Raw genomic sequence first — 13,704 nt, forward strand, 5'->3', positions numbered from 1 at the left:
AGGAATATTTTGACAATAAAGTTAATGTTTGTAACTTCTTGTATGGTCGCTAGGACTCTTTATATATTTGTGTATTTAGTCTGATAGGTTTTGAATTAAATGCGTAAAGCAAAGTAAGAAGAGAGAGAGAGAGAGAGAGAGAGAGAGAGAGAAATCTTGCTCTGATTGAGGCAAAATGAAATAAGAAAGATAAATGTTAATTCTCGCTGATTTGATACTTCCATGTGGAGAATTGAGATGTGTGACGCGCGCGAAATGATGTTGGTTGTTTAACGTTAGAAAAACCCGATGGAGACGGTGATTACAGCATGCTGGTTCGACTTCAACTCTGGGCTCCACTGACTGGTTTTGGCGCGTTTGCCCCGTTTTATTGTGGACAGACCGGCTCCCAGAGAACAGTTAGAGTAAATATTTTTTAATTCTCTTTCCTTGCAATGCGATTGGCTGAAAACGCAACACCCCTGTGATGTCAGGTGCTTTCAACTACGTCGGCGCACAGAGGCAGAGTTTTAGTTTTTACGATCGCGAAAATTGCGTGTGTGTGTGTGTGTGTGTGTGTGTGTGTGTGTGTGTGTGTGTAGACAACGGATGTACGCGGAACCGAAATGTTGCTTGTACAATCATTTAATATTTATAGCGAGTCGTTACAAAGGAATTGAAAGACGAATGTTTTTAAAAATACTGCTTTTTGCCGAGGAAGTATCTTTTCTTCAATTTTTAGTGGTTTTGTAGTAATCCTAAGCAGAGAAGTATTATCGGCTTTAACTCCGAAAGCGAATCTTTTTTCGTTTGATGCTGCATCTGTCTCTTATTCGCTTGGTCCTTTTGCTTTTTTTCTTCTTTCCTCTTGCTTCCCAAAACCTTGGCTATTTATATATCCCAACCGGCTCCCACATTCTGATCCCCATCTGGCAGCAATTGAAATGAATGGCTCTCGTCTTGGGGAGGCCTCATGTTTTAACAAGCTTCTGGGCTTGACCTTTACTCCTGATCTGAAATGGAACACGTACATCAAATCTGTTGCCAAGGCTGCTGGAAAAATGGTGGGATCCTTCTATCGATCCAGTAGATATCTCACTGCTGATGCAATTCTCTATCTATATAAGAGCCAGGTACGTCCAAGGATGGAATACTGTTGCCACATCTGGGCAGGAGCTGCTAGAAAGGACTTGTCCTGCCTTGATAGAGTTCAAAATAGACTTCGTAGCGTCGTAGGAGATGTCCTTTTCTCTTCCCTGCAACCTATCTCACAGAAGAGATGTTGCGAGTTTGTCTCTGATGTATCGTTATTTTCATGGAAAGTGTTCGACTGAGCTTCAATCTATGGTCCTCCCTTGCCAAACTTTCACAAGAAACACTCGTCTAGCTGAAAACACTATCAATAATTCCCCCCACTCTTTATCTGTGGCTAAACCTAAACATAGATTCCATGAACAAAGCTCCTTTCTTAGAACTGCACGCCTGTGGAACTGTCTTCCATTTTCCTGCTTTCCAACTGTCTACAATATGGTTATCATCAAGTCTAACGTAAACAAGTTTTTGATGACCTATTCTATATAAGTTAACAAATTTACTGAATTTCCATTACTATATTGTCCAATTGACTACTGTACACTCTTAACCCTTATCCTCGAGTGGTCTCTGGGCCTTGATAAGTGGTTATGCCTATGTAAAAATAAAAAACAAAAAAACATGCCAACTGTTCATATTTTATTTTAGGTGTGCACTCTTCCCAATGGTCGGGTGAATTTCTACTATTTTTTTTTTTTCTTAGCGGAAAGGTGCATGGAACCGATGCGCAAAGACGTTTTGTACATTTTGTATGTAACAGTCGATGTGTCAATATCCGGTTGGGAGTTTTATTATTTTATTCATAGATCCCCACAGTTTTTCTCATATCACATTTATCAATAGAGTGTCTTGCCCTCACGCCTACCCATAACGCCTTTCACAAATGTCTAAAAATTTATGAAAGCAATTTTTTTTTTTCTCTTTCAAGTTTCTTTCCGTTTAATCAACAATGGTCAACCTTTGGACAAGAGTGAAATTTGGGAAATTGTCCAGCTTATTTACCCGCATAAAACAGATGTAAGTAAAACACCCAAGATATGTACCCCAGCACCACTCCGTGTAAAATTTAAAAGATTGGTGGGGCGATCTAGTATATTTACTAATTCAAATGACTTCCAATTTTGAAACTCTATGGGAGTTCGTATTGTTTGGATTCACCGGACTAATGTTCTCATCTTGAGTGTCATTTTCACAACGTTTCAATCGATGTAATCTCCAAGCTTCTTTAGGTGTATCTTGTCGAACCCAAAAAATACAATTGCATTATTACTTAGGAACTCTACCAGATTCCCGAATTCGACAGAAACATTCCCGAACCAAAATAATGCAAATAACCAATCCTCATCTCAAAAATTCAGAATTGACGGAAGTTAACGTTGTTAAAGAGTGAAACGATAAAGTTCTCGCCCTAAAGAAAGCAACACTACAGCTTCATTTTAAAACTTTTATTGAAAAAAATCAATTCCGGTAACTTGCTTATGTAGTAGAACTAATATCTATTCAATGTAGCCACCTTCAGCCTCAATCACTGCCTCGATGCAGATCCGGAACTGGGAGCAAGCTTTTTTCACACACGCTGGTGGGAGATCAGCAAATACTCGGCGGATGACGACGATCAGGCTGGCTTTGATATTGTGGGAGGTCATGTTGGTGATGTTCTCAATGTATGACCAAGTGATCTAGTCCAGTAGGTTCAGGTCGAGGGAGGAGAGGAGGGCAATGTGAAAATGGTACAAAGTCGTAGCACTTCTTTTGAACCCAAGCCTGAGTCAATTTGAACATGTGGGCCAGTGCCAAGTCCTGCTACCACACCCAGGGTCTGCTAGCGGCCACCTGATTGCGGCCACCCTCTTCAGCACATCCAGATACATTTTGGTGTTGACTTTCAAGCCGACTTCGAAGATGTGAGGTGGCATGAACTTTGAAACCACAGCAAAGACCATAACCATGGACAAAAACTTTGTTTTCTCCACCCTGGACACATCCCTATTATTCGTGGCAGTCCAGCAGTGGAGAGCATGAGTTGTACAGTGGCGCATCTCCGATCTCTCTCGTTGAACATTGTGTCAATTTCAGACATGATGGAAGGCTCCTATCACTTTTGGGATTTATACACAACTGGCCAACTAGTAGACAGTCTGGAACAAAAAAAGAAACAAAATATAAAATGAGAACATATTATTTTATGCGTCACAATTGTTTCATAACCATTTGGACAAATTCAAACATTATATCGTTTAAAAATATTCCACAATAGCTAATCTTCAGATAGCGAAATACATCTGTTATACATATATGAATACATTCATAATCCCTATTTTAAGGGATTAAGCAGTTGGATTCACCTCTATACCATTTTTATATTTTATTTTTGTCGTTTTTATTTTTCGATTGCCTTCGAATTGATTAATTTTCATATTTCTATTTTTTATATGAAACTTCAACAACTCTATTTTTATATTCAATTAATCTTTTAATATTTAAAAAAAATTTTATAATTATTTTTTTTTCCAATTTATTTATTTTAATGATTTATTTCCCAAATACTAATCTTCACCTTCAAATTCTAGTTTCTATTTATATGTTTAACTATTCTTTTCTCAATACGCCATAATTTTGAATAAATTCTTTTTTACATGCTGATACTAATTAATTCTTTCTTCAAACCTTATTTCTTAAGAAGGAATTATTATTAAAAGGGTTCTTTAAATAATATTGATTGAAATTTATTTCCTTGTCAATTATATAAAGTTTAAAATTTAACTTATTAAGTCTTATCATTATATAAGTATTTTATTTTTATTTTTCAATCCTTACTAGCCATTGTCCCTATTTACAATGCTTCCCCACGGGACAGAGTTAGACACCAGGGTCGTTTTTTTAACGTGGAGAAAAGGAACAAAAATAAAAATTGTCTCAGTCGTGAAGAATTTCTCCTCCACTGACAGAGAACAAGAAATTGAAGTGTAGCATCTGAAGAACAGATGGTATTTATTTGCTCCCCCACCGAGCAAATTAGGCACAAGGCCAATTTTTAATGTGAGGAGTGAAGGGAGGGGGAAGGGAAAAAAGGGGACCAGCTCCCGAGAGGTGGGAAATGGGAGCTGGTTAAAGGTCAGGCATGTGGGGTTGCCCCCACATCTGGTCTTTGCTAGTCATAGCTAGTCATAGCTTGCAGCATCTGAAGAACAGATGGTATTTATTTGCTCTCCCACCAAGCAAATTAGGCACAAGGCCGATTTTTAATGTGAGGAGTGAAGGGGAAATGGGGACCAACTCCCCGGGGAGTAAGGGAGCTGGATAGTGACAATTGGTATGAAGGGTTGCCCCTACATTGACCAAGGTCTTATATGTGGGGTCGCCCCCACATATGGTCTTTGCTTGCAGTATCTGCCGGAACAGATGGTATTTATTTGCTCCCCCACTGAGCAAATTAGGCACAAGGCCGTTTTTAATGTGAGGTAAAAACCAGCTCCCCTAAAAGGGGTCACTCTGGTTACCAAAAATAATAATTGTCCCAGTATAGAGGGTTTCCCCTCCATTGACTGGTACAAATTATCTTAAGTGCAGTATCTGCCGGAACAGATACTACACTTTGATCTTGACCCGAAGGCCATTGTCCTTCCTAATACTGTTACGTTGTAAGAGAGATAACTCTTTTTTCCCCAATATTTATCTATTTATCATTTATTGGAATTACATGTAACCTTTACTCTAATATTTTGACTTTAGTATTTATTAATTTATTAATCGCCTTTGATTAATTTTAAACTTATAGTTCTAAGCTTATCCTCTTTGTATCAGTCTAAGTTCAATTTCTCCTTTAGTTTGCTTCAACTTATGTTACATGATAAGGGCTGTCCCCTTTTCATGTAAGTATAAAAATGGAGAATTTAGTTTAAAATGAAAATGAAAAAGCATAGGCGGAATTCAAACCTCGTAATCTAGTTTAGAAATAGATTACGTGTGAGAATTTAAAAATGTAAAACAAACATTTGTTTAGAAATAGATAAATATTTTAAGGAAAGAATGTTAACTATCAAGTTTGTTATGAAATTTTAAATTGAAAGAATGCAGCTTATAAGATAATGTTTTTAACATATTGAATATAGGTTAAAATTCCTTTTGTAGAAATAGGAAAAGTTTTGGACACGTATGTCCAGGACACGTGAAAGAATGCACATGTTTTAACATGTGTATGACGTCACGGAAAATAGAAAGTTCTAGGAATAGAGAAAAACTTTAGTTAGAAGACAGTCAGTGAGAAAACTCAGGGACAGTCAGACGTCTGGAAGCAAGACGTCACTTCAAGAAAAAAATGTGAAACTTTGAATTCTTGATGATGGAATCACGGCCGTGTGAAGAATAAACCATCAAGTGTTTTTTGTAAAGCTCGTCTTGTGTCTTATGATTCTATAAAAAAGGTAAAGTCCAATTGTATTATATATTTGTGTTATATGTCTTTACATACACGTCTCAACATCATCATGTCTACAAAATGTCCGAACTGTCTGAACACTATATCCTTTCACTTCAAGAGCTTTCTTCTCCTTCTTCCATCAGCAAGATCTAAGAAAGAACATTTAATATATAAGAATCGTTATAAACGAACAATCTCAAAGTCTCTTAGAACATCTCTCTTTCTCTGAGTCTTACAACATCCCTCACTGTAGTAAGACTCCTTCTAAGCATCTCTTCCTAAGACTCTCTCAATGAAACCCTATATGTAACACTTATATTTTGATTTAAGCTATTTTTTTTTTTTTTTTACACAGTGATCACCACTTATCAAGGCCCGGAAGCCACTCAGGGATAAGGGTTATTGCAAGTACATTACGTTAGTGTGGAGATTTGGTGAAGTGTTTAATTAAGGGGGCGGTTCATTAGGAATTTGTTAACATTGGACTTGAAGACGTCCAAGTTGTAGTCCGGAGGGAAGCAGGCAGACGGAACAGAGTATTTTACTTCATCATAATCTGTTCATCTCCATATCTCACAGTAACTTAATGTTCGATTTTTTATTTGAAATTACACAGGTGTTAGTTTATTACCACTAACCATTATCAAATTTAAATATATTTCTATTTCCCTTATTTAGATTATAATTTTTTTTTTTTACATGCAAGTCACCACTTATCAAGGCCCGGAGGCCACTCGAGGATAACGGTTATTACGTGTACAGTAATCAATGGGGCAATATCATAATAATCGTTAGTAATGGAGATCTGATAGTGTCTTACTTAAGGGGGCGGTTTATCAGGAACTTGTTTATGTTGGACTTGAAGACATCCAAATTGTAGTCAGGTGGGAAACAGGCAAACGGAAGAGAGTTCCACAGGCGTGCACTTCTAAAAAAGAAGCTTTGTTCATGGAATCTATGTCTTGATTTAGGCACAGATAAAGAATGGGGAAAATTACTGACAGTGGTTTCAGCTAGACAAGTGTTTTTCATGAAAGATTGGTGAGAGGGGGACCAGAGATTGGAACTCAGACGAGCATTTGCCATGGAAATAACGATAAAACAATGACAGGCTCACAACGTCCCTTCTGTGGGAGAGAGGCTGCAGGGAAGAGAAAAGGGCACCACCCACTAGGCTATGAAGTTTATTTTGTACTCTGTCAAGGCAGGATAGACTGTTTTTAGCAGCTCCTGCCCAGATGTGGCAGCAATACTCCATCCTTTATAATTAGTTTAGGTTATAATTAGTTAAATTGATGACCTATTTATTTATTTATTTGTTTATTTATTTATTTATTTATTGCACCATTCTAAAATATTTGCATTAAATTTAACATGCTATTACATTTCACTCTTAACATATTTCTTTTTTTTTATTATTATAATGGGGAGTGGCATATATATTGTTTAAAATATAATTATCCACCGACACGTGTTTCATCATCTACGCTGGATTCAGCCAACCTAATGAGTCATAGACGACGAAACACGTGTCAATGGATAATTATATTTTAAACAATATTATAAAGAATCTAAATAATATGTATAACCAATCCTCATCTCAAAAATTTAAATTCATAATATCATAAAGAAACTTTAACAAATTAAATTATAACATAATAGAAGGAAAAAAGGCCAGCCCGAATCAAATATCAATTTGTTAAATGCATTGCCATTTAGAAATTATTTCGAAAATATGACAAGATAAATATATATATATATATATATATATATATATATATATATATATATATATATATAAAATGTTATATATTAGATATGTTATTTCTTTATTTTTAAAGGATGAACTGAAAGAAATCACTGAAATGTTGTTTGGAGAACTTGATAAAAACAAAACTGGTAGGAAAACATTTTTTTACTTCGAATTAATATGTTAAAACATTTTCCTGACAATTTACTTTCAGTCTGTTTGTTCACAAAATTCGTGCAAGGATTCAACTTCTTTTCTAGCTTGCCCAATTAGAGGCTATCTCTTAGGCGAGCTGAAGTTGATAAACAAGGTTAACATACAGCCTACTCTCTTTTTTTTTCAGACAGGAGCATGAGCCCTTTCACAGCATTTCTTCTAACCTCAATCTTCTCTTTTGTGGTGCAACCCTAACCTGCACAAGCCGTCCGGCCTTGGGGTTCAACAAGAAGCACCATAAACACAACATGGACTTACTATAACACTAACTAACTAACTAACTAATTAACTAACACACACACACACACACACACACACACACACACACACACGAATTCAACATTTTTATCTTCCCTACTCACAGAACTTTCATTTAACACCATGGAATTCCTAACCTTTTATTTTTTCATCCATACTCATAGACTTATTCCATTATTTGTAACACACAGTCTACTCAGAGGATGAAATCAAGTTGGCCTCTTTTGTTGCACTTCGTTCAATCTCAATCTTTTCTCTTTTGGGCTCTCCCCCACTCCAGGCTGTCCAGACCTGGGGTTTGATGAGAAGCATCCTAGACTCAACATAGTTATTATAGCCGCACACATGTGGTTGGTTGGTTGGTTGGTTGGTGGTTTTTGTTTTATGGCATATCAACCTTTTTCAGGTTATTTAATGCCGAATCTAGTTATTTGGAGGAACGATTTTTAATGGAGTATATATTTTTTTTTAAGTGAGATTCTATTTAACCCATAGTTGGGACCCTAACAGGTACTACCACTCTGGGTCAGAGTGGACCTGGCAGTAATGGCAATTAAAAAGTGGCTCCACACTCCCCAAGGCCCGCAAGGTGGGACCTCACCATAGGATATAGTTTTAGGTCATATCCAGGACCGCACACATGTGGACTTACTATAACACGTACACACACACACGTACACACACACGTACACACACACGTACACACACACGTACACACACACACACACACACACACACACACACACGCATCTACATGGCCCTGACTTCAACACCGGTGTATGGTACCCATTCTTCAGAAAAAAACACTTTTCTCTTCCCAACTGACAGCACATTCATTTAATGGAAGATGCACACAACCATTAGCTGTCAGTATGGTTGGCTGCCTCGGATCTCTTTATTGATAAGAGAAAGAAAAACATGATATGCCGGACATTGTTACAGAAGGAAAAAATGAAGTCGTCAGTGATGCGGTACTGTGGAATCCTCCACATGGAACTGCCAAAGTAGGAAGACCTTATTTTTTTTTATTTGTTCTTTTGTTTTGTTCCATTTTTTTTTTGAGGATATTTGAAACGGATTTTGCTCACTAAAACAAAATCACATCACTGTGATGTGGTACTGTGGGATCCTGTCAAGACATACACAAAATTATTGACAAAAGACACTGGTTTACAACTCGAAGATCTTCCTAAAGCCATGGAAGATAGAGACCTGTGGTGGGGAAAGAGTCAATTTGGTCCGAGCAACTTGCCTGATATGATGGTGATCTTCCTTGCTGTGACATCACCTCACACACGGCTCGGTCATTTGCATATATTGGCTGTTGTTGCTAATGATGCTGCTGCTGCTGCTGCTGCTGCCATAAGCGCATCCGAACTCTGTTGGATAATAACACTCTTTTCTTTTCCATTCCTCTTAACATCTTATGAAAACAATTCAATAAAGTTGGTTTTAAATTTTAGAATGAGACTTTTTCGTCCTATTCTACAGCCCCCCCCCTCTCTCTCACCGGTAACCATATGTACAGACATAACAGAAGTAAATAAACATAATACAAAAAAATATTTCAAATGTGGTTAGACGAGAACAACAACTATGGAAGGCAGTAATTACTGAGGATAGTTAAGAGACCCAGCATTTCTATCCCGTCGCGATTAGCAACTGGAGAAAGCCAGAGGAATAGATTTTTTTTGTTTTTTTTTACAAAGGAATGACCACTTATCAAAGCCCAGAGGCCACTCGAAGATAAGGGTTAATGAGTATACAGTAGTCAATGGGAAAGGTTGTAGTAATTGTTAATAGCAGGAATTTGGTAATCAAGAACCCAAGTTTGCCCAGCTGGGTAAACTTGGGTTCTTGTACCGGAAAAATATCCAATAAATAAAACGTTGTTTAGTAAATCGTTATTTTTTTGCATTTCCATACACCAAACATGGATATAAATATCACTAAAACACCCGCTGGGTCATAAGCTTCATTTTGGTACCTAACTTACCTGGGTGGGTTGCCTGTAGGCTGAGATAAACCACGTCACACACACACACACACACACACACACACACAGTAAATAGAACTTACTCAGGGGGATAATAACTTCCGGTGAATACCGGAAAAATATCCAGTAAATAAAACATCATTATTTTTTTTGCATTTTTTGCATTTTATTTGCATTTCCATACATCAAACATGGATATAAATATCACTAAAACATCCGCTAGGTCATAAGCTTCATTTTGGTACCTAACTTGCCTGGGTGGGTTGCCTGTAGGCTGAGATAAACCTCGTCACACACAACACACACAGACAGTAGGAAAATTTATAATAAATATTGGATTACTTAAGAGGATGACTTATCAAAATATTGTAGTCAGTTGGAAAGTGTTGAATAGTAGGGCACTCATATTTAAGATGATGCAGGAGTTCATATTGGGACAATATATATAATAATGAAGGAGAGAGGGAGACAGACATTTATACATATTACAGTTCTGGGATGCTTGGCACTTCATATGTATACTGACTGGAGATGTATACAAGTTCTTAACACAGAGGAGGAGGGGGAGATACATAATATTGTAAGGGTAACACAATGTTCATTACAAGATGATTAACACAGTACCTTTTGAGTGTTGAAAGATGACACATGACAACAGTTACAAAATCACAATGATGATTCTTTATTCATTGGACCAGTCGAATGATGATGACGTCAGGAATTCAAATTTGGATCTACATGGTTAATCTTCGCTTCCAAAGGGGAAGCTGACCACTGACTGCCAACTGACTGACTCTCAACTCTCTCTGACTGACTCCCGACTCTTCTCTGACTGACTAAATCTAGCTCCTATACTGAGAATCCCCCTTCGCTATGACGTCAGAAGTGTGTTTTCCAAACGTGACCAATTCACGTGGCCATGCACACGCTTTTGACAACAAAATAAAAAACTCTCAACATATGATTCTAACCTATTTTTTAACAATATATTTTTAATTTGTATTGTTCATTCTTTTTGGCTGACCTTTTTAACATTCCGATTCCAAACAGAATGAACAATCAATTCTTTTTATGATATAAACAATATCTAAATATTTCTAATAGAATTTATCAATAGACTAAATTCTAACATTCCAAATTCTTTGCTTACAAGGTTCGAGTCTCGGCTTATCCTAATCTCATTTCCACCTATCTAATACTCTTTCTTATTTACATGGAAAGGAGACAGCCTTTCCTTGTAACAGGAAAATGGAACAGAGTTCCACAGGTGTACAGTTTTTAGAAAGAAACTTTGTTCATGGAATCTACGTTTAGGTTTAGGCACAGATAAAGAGTGGGGGAAATTATTGATAGTGGTTTTAGTGTCTTTCATGAAAGTCAGGCCAGAAGGGGGTTACCATAGATTAGAGCTCAGACAAGCACTTGCCACGAAAATAACGATAAAGCAGAAACAGGCTTGCAACGTCTCTTCTGTGGGAAAGATGTTACAGGGAAGGGAAAAGGGCACACCCTACTAGGCTACAAAGTCTATTTTGAACTCTGTCAAGGCAGGATACGTTGGCACTTGGATGTGCTGAAGAGTGTGGTGATTCCCATGGTGCGGTTAGGTGGCCGCTGGGTGTAGCAACAGAACTCGGTGCTGACCCACAAGTCCAAAGAGACCCAACCTTGGCTTCAGAAGGAGTGCTACAACTTTGTACCCTTCTATCATGACTGAACCTGTTGGACTACTTTGTTTGGTCATACATCGAGAACATCACCAACATGACCTCCCACAACCAAAGCCAGCCGGTTCACTGAGCTCCTGTCGGCACGTGTGGAAAAGGCATGCTTCCTGTTCCAGACCCATATTGAGGCAGTGATTGAGGCTGAAGACGGCTACATTCAATAGATATTAGATCTACTACATAATCAAGTTACCTAAATTGATTTTTTTTCAATAAAAGTTTTAAAATGAAGCTGTAGTGTTGTTTTCTTTAGATCGACAAATTTATCGTTTCACCCTGTGTATTTTTCATTTTCTCTCTTTTTTCTCCCCCCCCTCCCCTCTCTCTCTCTGAAAGGTTTACTAAAAATTGAAGAATTTTTCCAAACTTTTGATTCCAGGTTTTATAACAGAAGAGAAATTTTTGGCTGCCCAAAATGAATTTTTGCCAGAAGAACTGAAGGAAATCTGTGAGTTGACAATTCTGCCCAAAGACTTGCAGGAAAATCTGGATAACAATTTGCCGGAAGTAAGAAATTTGTGAAAACGATCACGTCTGATTTTAATTTTTATTTATTTTTGTTTCTTTCAGATTTCTCAATGCAACGCTGCAAGAACGTTTGTCTTAAGTATGAAACAATGTTTTCATCAATTTGTCACGTATAAAGGTCAAATAGCATACATCCCAACTTTACTATTTATGTATGACTAAATTAGGCACGACAAATATACAACTAACTCCTGCTGCAGTTTGTTAAGAATTCTTTCTAAAGGGATATTGGATACTTACGAGAGGGACCACGTGACTATTGAAAACACCCCCAAGTCAAATTGTTTCTGGAGAACAAACTAGGCTCAAATTTATGTATGACTAAATTAGGCACGACAAATGTACGACTAATTCCTGCTGCGGTTTATTTGCTGAGCATCATTCATGATGATGATGATGATGATGATGATGTTTTTTTATTGGCATTCGTTTCTCCAATATCTTTCTATTAAGAATTCGTTCTAAAGGGATATTGGATACTTACGAGAGGGACCACGTAACTATTGCAAACGCCCCTAAGTGAAAGTGTTTTTGTGGAACAAACTGGTTTCGAACTTGGCACACCCATGGTTGTCAGTTTGCATCGTTAACTAATGAGCCACCCTGCTTCTGGTAATGATTCAATATTCAAGCAACTTTGACTCAACGTTCGAGCAAACTACTTTCAGGCAATCTGGGCAGCGCAAAATATCATAAAAATTTATTGCAATATTATTGAAATCTATATATCATAAAAGTGAAAATGTGTGTGTGAGGACACTTCTCAACCTATATACTCAACAAATTTTTTATCTAAAGACTTGAAATTTAGTATATAGAGTATTCAGACATGTGGAAAACTTTTTGATCGGTTTTCATTCAGAAAAAAAGGCTGCCAAATGGTCAAAATTTAAAAATTGGTATGTGGGAGTCATTGGATTTTTATCTGTTTGTCAACTGTTTCACGAATGTGCATGCATGATTAGTTCACATGACAGATTCCTTATGTTAAGAATAAGTAGGTTTGGAAACACTTTTTAAATCGTGTAAAGCTGGCCTAATGGTTATCGTACTTGACTTATTGTCTCTAGTTTTGCTTTCGATCTCAACTTGAGTACTTTTTTTTACTTACAAGAAGTAAACTGTTTAGAAAAAAAAAAACAATACTCCAATATTCCAAAAATCACGTAAATTGATCAAGTAGTTCTTTTTTAATAAAAAAATCAAATTTTATTTATAAGCGAGGATGGAGTATCTCACTTAGCCATTTTGAATAAAAAAGAAAGATAACTCAATTCGAACTTCCGAGATTTGTTTTTCAGCTTTGTAATGATTACGATTTACCATTAATCACTTAAAATCGTAAAAAAATTATTTTCTACACATAAAAAAAGCACTTGATATATTTACGTGATTTTTGGAATATGACATTTTCGTTTCGTCATGGGTACGTACAGTGGCATAGCTAAAAGGGGGGGGGTTGCAGTCCAACAAAATTTTTCAGCCAGGCTAAGGTGCGAAAATAGGATTTATGTAAAGTAATTAATCTTTTCTAAAATATTTTGCATTTTTCTAAAATTAGTTTTTGCCGATATTTATTGAAAATTGTATTTTTCGTAGTTTTCAATAGTATATTTGAAATCGTTTGATGACACTCATTTCATTTTCTTTTAACTGTAAAAAAATAATTGGAAAAAGGATTTAGTGGTTTTATATATATATATATATATATATATATATATATATAATGCTAAACGTC

The 13,704-nt window shown here is 36.6% G+C and overlaps 1 protein-coding gene across 3 annotated transcripts in view; it reads left to right on the forward strand.

Moving 5' to 3' along the window:
• Window positions 1-13,704, forward strand: part of LOC145266301 (uncharacterized) — a 49,209-nt gene that overhangs the window by 22,703 nt on the left and 12,802 nt on the right. For 2 of the 3 annotated variants that reach the window (XM_080121850.1, XM_080121852.1), the window contains 3 exons: window positions 2,000-2,088; window positions 7,333-7,390; window positions 11,818-11,945. In XM_080121850.1, the coding sequence (XP_079977976.1) occupies window positions 2,000-2,088; window positions 7,333-7,390; window positions 11,818-11,945 (275 nt within the window). The remainder of the gene's footprint in view (window positions 1-1,999; window positions 2,089-7,332; window positions 7,391-11,817; window positions 11,946-13,704) is intronic. The other variant, XM_080121851.1, reaches the window with a different exon arrangement.

This window comes from Euprymna scolopes, chromosome 41, assembly GCF_053919585.1.
Source record: "Euprymna scolopes isolate OS-2025 chromosome 41, ASM5391958v1, whole genome shotgun sequence".
Classification (NCBI taxonomy): Eukaryota; Metazoa; Mollusca; class Cephalopoda; order Sepiida; family Sepiolidae; genus Euprymna; species Euprymna scolopes.